At 57.9% G+C, this 14,052-nt stretch overlaps 2 protein-coding genes across 2 annotated transcripts in view; one reads left to right on the top strand and one right to left on the bottom strand.

The window, feature by feature from the left end:
- Positions 1–2,873, top strand: part of SIPA1 (signal-induced proliferation-associated 1) — a 9,721-nt gene extending 6,848 nt beyond the window's left edge. Inside the window, exons 8-15 of the mRNA XM_010837844.1 lie at positions 1–114; positions 1,123–1,341; positions 1,444–1,555; positions 1,650–1,758; positions 1,856–1,957; positions 2,066–2,120; positions 2,307–2,385; positions 2,490–2,873. Of these exons, the coding sequence (XP_010836146.1) occupies positions 1–114; positions 1,123–1,341; positions 1,444–1,555; positions 1,650–1,758; positions 1,856–1,957; positions 2,066–2,120; positions 2,307–2,385; positions 2,490–2,636 (937 nt within the window). The 3' untranslated portion in view covers positions 2,637–2,873. The remainder of the gene's footprint in view (positions 115–1,122; positions 1,342–1,443; positions 1,556–1,649; positions 1,759–1,855; positions 1,958–2,065; positions 2,121–2,306; positions 2,386–2,489) is intronic.
- Positions 2,874–5,655: 2,782 nt separating this feature from the next.
- Positions 5,656–13,936, bottom strand: RELA (v-rel avian reticuloendotheliosis viral oncogene homolog A). The gene is made up of 10 exons (XM_010837790.1): positions 13,599–13,936; positions 13,346–13,497; positions 13,050–13,198; positions 12,073–12,164; positions 11,567–11,698; positions 10,588–10,692; positions 10,164–10,376; positions 7,974–8,054; positions 7,812–7,886; positions 5,656–7,063 (listed from the first exon to the last, which is right to left on the bottom strand). The coding sequence occupies exons 1-10, from the start codon at positions 13,663–13,665 to the stop codon at positions 6,441–6,443; spliced, it is 1,689 nt and encodes a 562-aa protein (XP_010836092.1). The 5' UTR covers positions 13,666–13,936; the 3' UTR covers positions 5,656–6,440.
- Between the last annotated feature and the right edge of the window lie 116 nt (positions 13,937–14,052).

The following is a 14,052-nucleotide window of genomic DNA, read 5'->3' as shown; positions in this document are numbered from 1 at the left end:
GTGCGGCCAGACGCTGCCCAGCCTCGGCCCCGAGGCCGCTGCCCAGCTGCTGCGCTCGGCGCCCAAGGTCTGCGTCACCGTCCTGCCCCCCGACGACAGCGGCCGGCCCCGCAGGTCAGGGTGCCGGGACTCAGGGCGGTGGGAGGACCGGGCAGCTTGGCCACCGCGTTGCTTAGCTTATGCTTACTGTGTCCCACTGGCGACAGGAACCTTGCGTGGAGGCTTTTCCCTTAGAGAACCCCACGTCCCTTATTTAATTTCTCTGAACGGCACGTTCCTTATGGGTAGAAGGAAGCCAACTAAGCACTGTCTTCACTGCGGGAAAGATCGTACTGCAGCCCCGCCTAGCTTTCTCAAAGACACCCTCACACATACTATTGACTATCTGCTACTTTAAAGTAGAGACATGCTGGCTTCTCCTGTAAAGAGAGAGACGGAAAATATTTCAGGTTTTCTGGGCTATCTGGTCCCTGCTGCAGGTGCTCAACTCTCTCACAGGTGCTCAGAAGCATCCACAGATGTCACGTAAATGATGAGTGTGGACTCTTTGAATTTGATATGACTTTAACATGCCATTGATACATTCTTTTTGTGTTTTTTTTTCCCTAACCATTTAAGATCTTAAAAACCTATCCTTAGTATTCAGTACTCCAGAAACAGGCACATCTGCTAAAACAGAAAAAAAGCCAAGAGGCTGGATTTGTGCCCAGGCAGTACTTTGTGGATCTCTACGCTGAGTGGTTTTCCCACGTTATTTAAACCTTCACAGCAAGCCAGGAGATCAGTAGAATCATCTCCATTTCACAGTTGGAGAAGTTGACATACAGAGTGATTTGCTCAGGATACACGCGGGCAGCCCTGTGATTTGAACTGAGGTCCCATCGACAGAGGAACCTGGTGGGCTACAGCCCATGGGGTCACAAAGAGGCAGACATGACTGAAGTGACTGAGCACACACGCACACACATGCCCGCGGGAACAATGGCCAGCAGCCAGGCAGGCTTCTTTCACTGTTGTTAGGCAGCTGGGCGTGCTCTCCTCCTGGAAGCGAGTCTCCGGCACAGCTGGGAGTGGGGCTGGTGGTGCTGGACACTCCGCCTGACCCCCTCTTCCCCCCCGCAGGAGCTTCTCGGAGCTGTACACACTGTCTCTGCAGGAGCCTAGCCGGCGGGGGGCTGCAGAGCTGGTGCAGGATGAGGCCCCCGCCGAGGCCCTACTGCCCGACACGAAGCAGCTGCTGCAAGTGTGCCTGAATGACAGCGGTGGTCCTCCAGGGCCTGGGGACCTGGTGGAGGAGAGGACCGAGTTCCTGCACAGCCAGAACCCGCCGTCACCCAGCAGGTACCCCCTCGGCCTCCCCTCTCCTGCACCCCAGGAGGCCTCTGCAAGCAGGGGCCACAGGCGGGCACAGCTCCCAGTGCTGAGCCGTCCCTGCCCTCGCAGCTCCCTGTCCGATGAGGCCCCAGTCCTGCCCAACACCACCCCAGACCTCCTCCTCGCCACCACAGCCAAGCCGGCAGCACCCAGTGAGGGTAGGGAGACACCCCCGACTCAGGTGAGCAGAAGCAAGGCTCTGGAGCCCCACAAGCAGGGGTGGGCACAGTGGTCATGATGGGCATCCCCCATCTATACCCACTTCCGCCCCCCAGGACGGGCCAGGCAGCCCCGGTGGCTTTGAGGACAAGGACGAACCGGCCCCCGAGCTGAGAGCCTCCTTTTTGCCACGAACCTTGTCTCTGAGGAACTCTATCAGCAAAAGTGAGTCTGGAGCAAGGGTGGTGTGGGGGTCTAGGAACAGAGTGGGAGGTGGCCTGGCCTGCGCTTCCCTGGCTGAGCCCAGCCTCGCTGCCCACAGTCATGTCTGAGGCGGGCAGCGAGACCCTGGAAGACGAGTGGCAGTCCATCTCGGAGATCGCCTCCACTTGCAACACCATCCTGGAGTCGCTCTCCCGGGAGGGTGAGGCCACCAGGGTGCTCCGGGGGTAGGGGGTGGGAATCAGGGGTGCGGGAGCCAGAGTGGGGCTCTCTCCCTTTACGTGCCCGGACGGTCCCTCTGTTCCCACAGGACAGCCCATCCTCGAGAGTGGAGATGCCAAGGGAACTCCGAAGTCTGATGCTGAGTAAGCCTTCCACCGACTTACCCTCACCCTGTGCCCAGTGTTCATGCCCACGCAGTAGAGGGAAGCTCTGTACACCTGAGTCAGAAGATGGGGGTTGGGCCCCTCTCACACGGGTGGGTCTGGGTACCAGCCCGTGGTGCCGCCCCCAGCCCCGGTCCCCCTGAGTCCTGACTTCCATGTCCCCAGGCCGGAACCCAGCAGCCTGTCCGAGAAGGTCTCTCACCTGGAGTCCATGCTCAGGAAGCTGCAGGACGACCTGCAGAAGGTGACACGGCGGCCGCGGGTCGCGGGGACTCACGGGTGCCCTGGGAGCGGGGCTGGGGGGCCAGCCACCCTGACTCCTGCCTCCCCCCACTCTCGCCCCTGCAGGAGAAGGCAGACAGGGCGGCCCTGGAGGAGGAGGTGCGGAGCCTGCGGCACAACAACCGGCGGCTGCAGGCCGAGTCGGAGAGTGCGGCCACCCGCCTGCTCTTGGCCTCCAAGCAGCTGGGCTCCCTGGCCACCGACCTGGCCTGAGCCGTCAGGCGGGCCTCAGCCTGGCTGCCCATTTGCTGGAACTGCCCGGCTGCTCAGGGCCCCTGGGCCGCACAAACTCCTCAGGAACTCTCCGTGCGCGAGGCGCGTCTTAGCACTGCCCCACTCCCCGGCCCATTATTCGGTGACACAGTTGCCCTCACCCCACCCATTTGTAAATATTCTGTGGAGAAAAGGGGACTTCAGGGAATAAAGAAGCCACTGCTCTTTGTGTCTACACATGTGTGTACGACGTGATGGGGGAAGGGGTTTTGCTCCCATAGGCTCCGGCCAAGCTCCCGGGACTGGTTAGGGAAGCCCTGGGGACATTGGTTCAGAGTTGGGCTGCCACAAACTGGGGGGTTCTCTGAGGCTAGGCCATTCCTTGTTTTCTGTCCCACAAACATTTATTTGGTCTGTTGGGAAGCAAGTCGCCACACTCTGTACCGATTCTGCTTAACTGTAGGAGCCAGGCCCTTTCCCTGCAACCAAACCCAAGGGGCTGAGATCAGAGGCAGAGAGTGGACCTGCTGGGCAGGGGAGGGAAGGTGCTGGCCACGCCCCCCTTTAAAGGCCCTGACCCCGGTACAGGAAGTCCTCTCCTCTCTGCAGACACTGAGCCCCCAAGCCTGGCACTCCTGTCACCTGGCCAGATCTTGCAGGGCCCAGTTCCAGAGGTAGGAGCTTCTCTGCCTTAGCTGCCTGGGAGATGTTTCCATGTCTCCAACTCACTTTCCTCCTCACCAGCGTCTGACCCCTTGTTCCTCACCAGGCTGGGCTCTTTCCCATGAGTAGCAGGTCCATCAGCGGGTCCAAATTTGGATTGTGTCTAAACTCTGTTTTCAGGACCTGAGGCCCAGACAGGGCACTGACTTGCCCAGCATCACATGCCTTGTCCAGCCCTGCTGAGACCCAAGCCACCGACTTAGGCTTTGGCAGGATGAGCCAGGCTATGAGAAACAGGGTCGGGATCAGGAGGAGGTAATGTGAGTTGCAGAGGTTTACTGTCCTGTTCACAAGATAGAGAAGTCAAGGGTATCCTGGGTAGGACCAGTTGGGGGCCTACTGGACTGGAATTGGCTTTTGCAGGGACCCAGGGTAGAGGAGGATGGAGCTGAATCAGAAAGGGCTGTGAATGGGGGCACTGGGGTTCCCAGCACTGGGTCCCAGCTCTCACCTGGTGGACTGTAGTGAGGATCCCTCACAGGCAGGGTGGAAGGCTCTGGTTACTCTCTGGCTGTGAGTCTGCAGAAAACGGGGGTCTGGTGATGTGGTGGGTAGATGTTCAAAAGGAGGGTGATGAGATGTGGGTGTCAGAGCCCTACAGGGAAGATATGGCCAGGGAGGTGGCTGTAGTTGCAGCCCCAGTGGGCAAGGTGGTTGCTTAAACTAAGGAATGGCCGTGGGGGTGGGGATAACCGGGCACAGCTGCCAGGACCAAGTGAGGAAGTGAACTCAAGTTGCTAGGGGAGAAGGTGCAGAATCCACGGTGGTGGCCGTTTCCGACAGGAGCCCTGGAGGCTGGTAAGGCCATGACTGCGGGGAAAGGGCAGGCCAGGGATGGCTAGGGTCCCTTGGAGCACCGAGATTTTGAAAGACCTGAGGGATGTCAGGGTGAGATGTCCAGAGTGCGGGCGCACAGGAGAGAGAAGTCTGAGCTGGAGACAAGGATTTTGGACTGGTGAGCCATGGTCATGATGAGGTCACTCAGGGAGTGTGGGAAGGGCCAGGAGAGGGCTTTCGGGGGAGCGCGGGAGGTCACTTCAGGACACTGGGGGAAGCCGAGAAGAGCCAGGCACAGCCTGAGGTGGAGGACCCGAACTCACTAATTCCCTCCGGGGCTCAGGTTGGCGACACCGCGGGCAGTTTCGGCCATCAGTTTACTCGGGTGAGGAGTTTTACCACCCCGCCAGGTCCTTCCCGGCGCTCGCCCTGGCCCCGCCCGCAGCGCAGCAGCTGCAAACCTCACCTCCGCACGCACTCCGGCCGGCCGGGGTCCTGACCCGGCCACGGCTCTTGGGTCCCGCCCCTCGGGCGTTAGTACGGCTGGGCCAGGCCCCAGGGTGGCACACCTGCTTCAGACCCCGCCCCCCGACAGAAACGCCGCAGAGCAGCAAGAGTCGCTAGATGCTTTCCGGTTCCCCAACATTCCGCCGCCAGCTGGCATCTTTTCTCGTAGACGCCATCGGAACCTGCACCCTGGGCCTCCTGTGTTCCCAGGGGACTCGCTAGATTTGCAGCAACGTCTCACTGATACCTGAGTGCTCCTGCCTTCACCCTCCCGCAACCCTGCGACGCCATCGGCCTCAGCATGGGCTTTTTCCGAAGCGCACTGCCTGGCCGCCCTGTTGTGGAAAGCTATCTGTGCGCTTGCGCACTCGGGAAGGCAGGCCCTCGCTTATCTAGGGCCGGTGGCTGACTGCTTTACTGCGCGTGCGTCGGGACAAAACGGAAGGATGTCCGGCTCTAGCCCTTGGGCCATGGCTTGGTTTTTGTTCAGGACTCCTGGGCCGTGCGCGGTGGTGGAGAGGAGGCGGCTTCGGATTTAAGATTTCCTTGGTCCTCCCAGGGCAGGGTATGAAAGGACAGACCTTCACCTGGCACCTCCCTCCCCAACCACTTAAGAGATGAAATCCAAACCTGTTAGCCGAGCCTCTTCATCTTTTACAGACTGACCCATCGAATCTTTCCAACATCGTCTCTTACCCCGCTTACCTATAAATGCTGGCTAGCCCCTCTGTATAGACCTGAAGCTAGCATGACCTTTGTGAAGCCCTTCCTGAAAATGCTCCATCCCCACAACTCCTGGGTACAACCGGGCTCTCGCTAGGCTAGGACTTCCCCTCGCCCCCACACAGCCGCCTGCTTTCATTCACTGGCTGGTAGCTAGGAGTGTCCACAGGTGTCCGTGGACTGCAAGCTCCCCAGTGGCAATGTATTCTCAAACGTGTCCCTCCAACTCTGTATCACCAACATCCAGCCTGAAATGACCAGGAAAGAGTGTGCTCAAAGAAGACAAATCTCTAGCCAGCATGGCAACAAATTTATTAGTTCAGAGTAGAAAAAGCAATAGTCTATAAATGGTTTGATTCTTCAGTAAAAACTGAGCCTCTTGACTGGAGAGCAGCCAGCCTGCTCTCCCCGACTCTGAACAGCTTGCCCTACCATTAAGGCACTTGAGAAAAGGAGAACAGAGCAGTCTCAGAGAACCTCCCTGGATCCTGGAGAAGGCCAATACTGCCCCACCAGTCCCCTCCAACCACAGCCCAGCAAGGGAAGAGCTGGCAGAGACCTCCGCGGGCGGGGAAGGCCAGGCCCTCAAAGGCTGGTAGTTAGGCACAAAGAATGCCGCACCAGAGAGGGGCGCATAACGGGGATTATTTTGCCTCAAGGTATAAATGAATCTATGATTTGAGGAAGACACTTGTAATAAGGCTTTGTGGTCTCCAAGGCCATAGCTCCAGCCTACCCATCTCTCTAGGAGAGTACTAGATGCTGAAGGGTGAGGTTGGGGGACCCCAGAATTTTCTGTAGAGCCTGGAGCCGAACATCAGGATAAGGGATGGAAGAGCTCTTCCCAGCTCTCCCCTTTCCAGAGAAGTTAATGCTTCTGCTTAAGCACCTCCAAAAAGAGAGAGAGATACTGCGAATAAAAGAATAAAATGCACCCCCCCTCCCCAGGAAGACATCACCCAAGGCAGCTGGGGGCAACTGGAGCCCACCCTCTCAGAATCCATCAGTGTGTGCTTTGGGAGGGCTTCAATCCCTTGCTAACCCACTGCGCTGGGCAGGGCGGGTGTCACCCCTTTAGGAGCTGATCTGACTCAGAAGGGCTGAGAAGTCCACATCCGCGATGGAGGAGAAGTCTTCATCCCCCGAGAGGAGGCCATTGGTGAGCCCAGGGGGCCCCAGGGGAGTGGGAGCTGGGTCAGGGGGCCTTTGGGACCCTGTCACCAGGCGAGTTATAGCCTCAGGGTACTCCATCAGCATGGGCTCAGTTGTGTGGGGGCCCATGGGTACACCCTGGTTCAGCAACTGCTGAAACTCAGAGTTGTCGACAGATGCCAGGTCTGTGAACACGGCAGGGTCAGTGTTGTTGCCAAGCAGAGCCCCCAGGTCTTCATCGGTATCAAACTGCAGCTGCAGCAGGGCCTCTGTCAGTGTCCCTTCCCCCGTCTGGTTGGTCCTGGGGGCAGGCGGGGTCACAGCCTGAGCCAGGCCTGGGGCTAGGGCCTGGGCCAGGGTTGATGCCATGCCTGGGGCTGGGGCCGGGGCTGGGGCCAGGACTTGGGTCTGGGTCAGGACCGGGGTGGGGGCTGGTGCCAAGGCCGAGGTCTGGCTTGGGATCTGCCCAGAAGGAAAGACCATGGGGGAAAACTCCTCAAAGTTGATGGTGCTGAGAGATGGCGTAAAGGAATAGGGCTGGGGAGCTGGAGAAGAGAAACAGAGAGGCAGGGGTCAGAGAAAGCCTCGCCCCCCATCCTCTGTGCCCCAGCCGCTGCCTCGAGTGCTGAGGCTCAGCCCTTCCCTGTGGTGTCACCGCCGGCAACCTACTCCCTCTTCTTAGCCAATCTGGCCTCCCCTGTAGGGCCCAGTTCCAGGCTCACCTCCGTGGAGCCCTGCCTGTCTACCCCGGCCCACAAAGCTCTCACAGCCTTCAGAAGAAAGGATGCTTTCAGAACGGGCACAACCTTGTGCCCGAGCAGCCAGCAGGGAGCAGTGCCTCTTCCTCCTCCTCTGAGACATAGCAGCACATGCATTACAGGTTGCTGTTTTGCTACTTCAGAGGGGACTGTTTGGTTGCCCCACTTCAATGGAGAACTGAGAGCAGAGACTGCATTTTTGAAACTTCTGCATCTCAAGGCATTCAATGTGGGTTTAACCGACACCACAGGGGTTCTCATCCCCAGGAGGGTGCTGGTTCCTGGGACACACCTCCCAAGCCTCTGATTCCCCAGGTCTGTAAGGGGCCCGGGAATCAGCATCTTCACCGCTTCCCAGCTGGCTCTGATTTTAGGCCACCAAGGCTCAGGCCCTGAGAAACAGGAGCCCAACAGAGTGCAGGTTTCAGACACCTGCTGGTGAGACTGCTCGACTCCCTCCAAGAGGTGTCGAAGCCATGGGTGGAACAGATTTGAGCCTACAGTTCCGGTGTGATGACCTAAAGGAAATCCTCACCTGGCTTGGGGATGGAGGCTGAGCCGCGGTTAGGCACAGCGATGCGCCGGGTTGGAGGCCGGGGGTCGGTGGGTCCTGTGGGGTGAAGGCTAGGTCAGTTCTTGGTGTCTAGGGTCCCCTCCCTACCCACTGCTCTCTGATTCTCCGGCTGCCCCCTCTTACCATTGAAAGGGCTCTTTTTCATGATGCTCTTGAAGGTCTCGTACGTCCTTTTGCGCTTCTCCTCAATCCGGTGACGATCGTCTGAGAAAGTAACGGAGGGAAGTGGGTCCTGCTTGTACCAGTAGGACCCCCAAAGTTCCCAAAGGACCCTCGGGAGGTAGGCGAGAGGACAAGCTTTTCCAAGACCCTTTCTCTAAATCTCAGCCAATGAGAAGAGCAGCACAACTCTGTGACACTCCACAATTAAAAGAACGCCATGACTTTTTTGAGGAGACCTCCGTTAGCTGAATCTGCCCTCCAAAGGCGACACAGGTGACCCCAAGTCAGGGGCCAGGAGCCGTCGCAGGGCCCCCCTCAGGCTTCTCTCACCTGCACCACTGACGGCCCTGCTCCTGTCCAGCCCTGACCAGGCCTGGTGCTGTGCGCTCTGCGCTCTGGGGCAGCCCGGGCACGACAGGCTGGCTTAAGACTTCAACAGACTCTTAACCTTCTGTCTGATGGTTCCCAAGTTTAGTCTGGAGCTTTCCAAACTCTCTAACTACTGTAGCACTTGGATAAGCCCAAAGCACTCAACATCAAGAGCCCAAAGCGAACCTCACCGTCTCACCTCAAACACCTGACCCTGGTTCTCTCCCCTTCGGTGTTCCCGCCCTACCTCTTTTGCCCTGTTCCCAAACCTTGGACACATCCTCAGCAGCTTCCTCTTTCTCACACCCCACCATTCACCCTCTAGACACACATTCACCAAGCACTTGCGTGCCAGGCTCCATTCGAGCCACGGGAAGTATGGCCCTGAGTAAGCAGACAAGGTTCCTCTTCGCCAAAGCTGTGACATCCAAGTGACAGAGGGGCACTGACACAAGTGACAGGAGCTCTGAGGTGGCGGCCCAGGGTGACGTAACAGCACCCAAGTAAGGTCAAGGAATCTAGTTTAGGGGTCCAGGGAAGCACTTGTGTGAGCCCACCACGTGAAGATCTGGGGGCCAAGCATTCCGAGCACAGGCAGCAGCTAGAGCACAGGTCCCCAGGAGGACACACAGGGCCTGTAGGGCTCAGGGTCTCGGAGGAGGCCAGCGGTGGGTGAGACGGTCTCGTGCGTTCCGTCTGTGAGGTTCATACAGCACCCTCTCTCCCGGAACGACTGGAACATCTTCCAAAACCTCCCCACCTTGTGTCCCCCGTCTCAGATCCTCTGCCGGCTGCTTCCAGACCTGCTCACATCACTTCTCTGTTCAGAAACCTTTGGTGGCTCCCAAGGCCTTAGGATGTAACCCCAGATGAACACGAGTCCAGCCTTCAAGGTCCTTCTGCCGGAGCCTGCTCACTGCCCGACGATGTGACCCCCTGCCACAAAGCTGTCCCCAAACGTGCTGTGCCCGCTCCCTGCCCTTCCACTCCACCCGCCTAGAGAATGCGCTTCTGGGTCTTTCTCCAACCTAAATGCTACCTCCTCCATGCAGCCGGTTCCAGTTCCCACAGTATTCTGCACACACCTCGCTGCTTCGTCATTCTGTGACGTAGGCTCTGCTTTGCATGTGTCTCTTCCTCATGTGACCGAGCTCCCAAAGGGCAGGGAACGTGTCTTATCCATCTTTGGATTGAGAATACCTGGCGCAGAGCCTGGTGCCAAGTGGACACTCAGTCCTCATCTGGTGGAATGAACTGATGGCCGTTTCAGGCCTTGTTTTCCAGACTGTTAGACAGGTCCCAGAGCAGGACACACTTTCAGGCTGGATGACAGGCTTCAGATAAAGGATCATTTTGGCTGTTCCTATTTGAGCAGATGCCCGAAAGCCCTGACCACACCATGGCTGTGTGGTGGTGATAAGCACAGATACAGTGCGGCAACAGGTCCCTGGAGCCAGACGGCCTGGGTTCAAATGAGGTCTGGGTCTATAACTCACTAGCTATGTGACCTCAGGCAAGTTAGATGCTATCTCCCACCTCAAAAGGTTCATGAGAGAATAAAATCAGGTAATTCACTGATATGCCTGGAATAGGGCCACACGTCACAAGAGCTCAGTAAGTCTTGGGCATCACTATTAAATGAGGTGAGAAGACTCTGATTATTATGGAAATCTCTGCCCACCCCCAGCTTCTGCCCTTCCCCTACAGCTGTGGCATCCAGTCCAGCCTCACTCCCACTGGCTGGAACCCACAGCCCTACTGCTGCCCTGCCCAGCTGGGTACCTGTGTCTGGCAAGTACTGGAATTCCATGGGCTCACTGAGCTCCCGATCGGAAGGCCGCCGCAGCTGCATGGAGACGCGCACAGGGGCCTGCAGGCCGGGGTCCGCGTAGGGCGGCGTCCGGAACACGATGGCCACTTGCCGGTGCACGTCAGCTTGTGAAAAAGAGCCTCGGGCCTCCCAGCCTGGTCCCGTGAAATACACCTCGATGTCCTCTGCAGGAGATAGGGCGGCCGCATGGGTGCTCAGCTCCCCCAGCCCACCGCCCCCTGCAGTTGCCGATACTTGCCTCTAGAGATGCATGGCCCTGCTGTCCCCAAGGAGTTGGGGACAGTGCTTAAACCAGCTCCCTAATACTTAGTGTGTCTGCTTAGCCTTGCCCCTCGCCTCCTGCTCCTGGGTCCAGCCCTCGTTCTGGCTGTGTACCTTTCTGCACCTTGTCACACAGCAGGAAGATCTCATCCCCGCCAAGGCAGCTCCCAGAGTTCCGATTCACCCGGCAGATCTTGAGCTCGGCGGTGTTGGGGGCGCCTGAGGGTGTGGGAATAAGGAAGGAATCTCTAAATCACCAGCGGTCTCCCAGGCTGACCTGCAGGAAAAGAAGGCTCCTGCCCAGCCTAGGGTCAAGGTTGTCCAGAGTTTGCTGACTACACCTCTGCAGCCAAGGTTCAACCATTCCCATTGGCGCCTCACACCAACCAATTCAGCAACTCTTTATCTACCGGTACCTATTCCGTGCCCAGCTCTGCTCTAGGCCTGAAGAACATAACCACACACAAAAGGTAAACATCTCTGCCCTCACAAAGCATACAGTCCTATGAGAACCAAAGCGATCACAACTGCTGTTTCTCCACCTGACCCAAGCAGTATTCAAGACCCATTCATACCCGCCTTGGCAATGAATCCTTCCCTCCTGAGCCCCCCACCCCCCCACACACTGGTTCATCCTGGTTTTCCGGCCTTGGGGCTCCAAAGCCTTTTTATTTTCACGTATCCTACTGGCTACTTTAAAACTGCAGTTGACCAATGTCAGCCCAATCCATCTGTAAACTTCCTGTGAGCTTTCCTCATTGAATTCTTAGTTTCTAACATTATCTCGTTCCTGGAAGTTCATTTCCTGGAGTCATCAGTACAGTTCTGGGCACACCAACCTCTCGTCATGGGCTGGAAATGCCTATCTCCCATCTGACTCCCTGCCAGCCTGGACGCTGCACCTCAAGGGCAGCTCTGTGTCTCCTTTGCCTCGTCTTTTTGGGCAGCACAGCGCTGGGCACAGAGGGGATAACTGATGTGCTGGATGACTGGATGAAGTCAGAGCGACTCTTGGAGGTCACGCCTCCCCACCTCTCCCTTCCTCCTCACAGGCCCACCCCTCTCCCCCTCCTGCGGCTCCCTGACCACTCACGGTTGTCAAAGATGGGGTGAGAGAGGACAGGCGCCAGGCGGAGGGGCCTGCCTGCCGGGTCCCGCACTGTCACCTGGAAGCAGAGCCGGACGGCATTCAGGTCGTAGTCCCCGCGCTGCTCTTCTATGGGAACTGTCAGAAAAATCAATGGTCAGGAGAGCCGGGGCCGGGGCCGGGGATGGAGCTGGGGTGGAGCGGGGTGTGCGGGTAGCTCTGGGCTGGGAGGGCTGTTGGAAGGTGTGTGAAATAGCAGGAGTCCTAGAGGAGGGCGGTGGGAAGGTTCTACACCCATCACTGACTCCACCTGTGACCCTGGATGTCCTGTCCCCTACGTCCCCGCTCTCTGTCTGTTTCTCCAATGGTAAAATGTACTGAACGGGTGTATGTACTGAACGGGCACCGCGTCTTGGCCGGTGAGGGACACGTGAGGGGAAGGTGGCCTCAGAAGCGTACAGCAGCTGGAGGTGCTCCAGGCAGGCCCAGGCCTCCGCCGTCGCCGCCCTCACCTTGGAAGGGGTTGTTGTTGGTCTGGATGCGCTGGCTGATGGCCTGCTCCAGGTCCCGCTTCTTTACACACTGGATCCCCAGGTTCTGAAAGCTGAGGCCCCCCAGGCATAAGCTCCACTGTCTCCAGCAGAGCCTGGGCCCTCCTGCCTTGCCCATTCTGCCCCTTATCCCCCACCCACTCACCAGGTGATCATTCCATTCTTAACCCCCTTGAATGCCACCCCACCCAACTGTGCCACGGTGAAAGCCACTCCTTACTTTGGCTGACAAGGCCCTGTGCCCTGCCACCTGGCCCCAGCCACAGTCCCTGCCAGCTCCCTACCCTCTGCCCCAGGGCTTTCTTTTACCCCCTCCAAAGACATGACACTCGTTCGTATTTCAAAGCCTTTTGCACCTGTTCATTCTGCTGGGCATGTCCCTTCTGTGCTTCTCTACTTTCTCACATTTAGGTCTTACTTTCAAGAAGCCTTTCTGACCTCCCAGTGCAAAGGAATGGGACCAGCTCCTTCACCTCCCCCACCTCAGGCTATTCTTCCAATCTGTTACTGCTTTATTTTCATCACTGAAATGACGACTTTCTAACAGTATCTTGTTCAGTTATTTGTACATTTATTTACGGTCTGCCTCTGTCAACCAGTACATAAGCTTCAGGGAAGGCCGTTGGTTCAATGGCTTTCATTCTGACTAGAAGAGATGTGACACTCCAGCCACAGGAGTCAGGGGTTCAGAGGTGATTAGGGACCCACACCTTTGCCACAGAGCTCACATGGAGCTCCTCCTATCCACTAGAGAGAGGAGACACACAGTTTCAAAACAAAAGAATCAGCTTTCAAAGCTGGAGAGGAAGCAAGCAGTGAGGAATTCTGCCCTCTGTCCAGAAACGATTAACATTGTAACAGCAATATAACTGCCTGCTTTTCCGATTCCCATCTCATCACCACCTTCCACCACCCCCTGCCACCCCTAAGAAGCTCACCTGTGGATGCAGCGGTCCGGGCAGAGCTCAGCCTCATAGAAGCCATCCCGGCAGTCTTTCCCCACTAGCTCGTGGGGGTGAGGCCGGTGAGGGGGGTCCTTGGTGACCAGGGAGATGCGGACTGTCCCTGGCCCCGTGTAGCCATTGATCTGTCCAAAGTACAGAGAGCACCCTAGAGGGCTGGAATTCCAGACCCAACTCCCAGACACAGATTTCGGGAGGGGGGGTGGGGTGGGGGCTGAAAGCAAGTCCCAGCCTTATTGACTCTGGGTCCCCTGCCCTGGGGCTCTGCTGACCTTGATAGTGGGGTGGGTCTTGGTGGTGTCCGTGCTCCTCTCTCCAGGGATGCTGCCAGCTGAGCGGCCCTCACACTTGTAGCGGAAGCGCATGCCCCGCTGCTTGGGCTGCTCGATGATCTCCACATAGGGGCCAGAGGCCTGCGCCGGCTCTGCAGGGGACATGCGGGCCAGGCCCATCAGCCGGCTGACCCCATCGCTCCTGACCCTGGGGAGCTCCTCCCGACCCACTGAGAAAGGATGGTCCACTTACCTGCAGGGAAGATGAGGGGGAAGAGGTCTGAAAGGAGAGGGAGACAAGGGTCAGCAGGAGCCCACATCCTGTCCTCATCAGGGAAGGCCCGCTTCCCTGAGGTGAGAGGGAGCCAGGCTCCTTCTCTGGGACAGTCAGGGCCTGCTACCTGGAACCTTCAGGGAAACTAGGGGCGTGGGTAATGGAGCCAGAAGCACCCTTTTCCTGAGGGAAACCAGGGATGGCCGCCTCCCTCCACCAGGGGAAACTGAGTCACGGCCTTTTCTGTTTTAAGTTACACTAAGGGAGGGCACCCCCACTATCCCTAGAGGAAACTGAGTCAGATACATTCTCCTCTAACAAGGAAACTAAGTTGGAACTGCCCAAGCCCCCCCACCCCGGGTCCCGGGGGGAAACTGAGTCAACGCTCCCCCCAACACCCCACACCCAGGGGGAAACTGAGTCAGACCCCCCG

The sequence above is a fragment of the Bison bison genome, unplaced genomic scaffold (assembly GCF_000754665.1).
Source record: "Bison bison bison isolate TAMUID 2011002044 unplaced genomic scaffold, Bison_UMD1.0 scf7180017864080, whole genome shotgun sequence".
NCBI lineage: Eukaryota > Metazoa > Chordata > Mammalia > Artiodactyla > Bovidae > Bison > Bison bison.
This window is presented reverse-complemented; position numbering and strand designations above follow the sequence as displayed.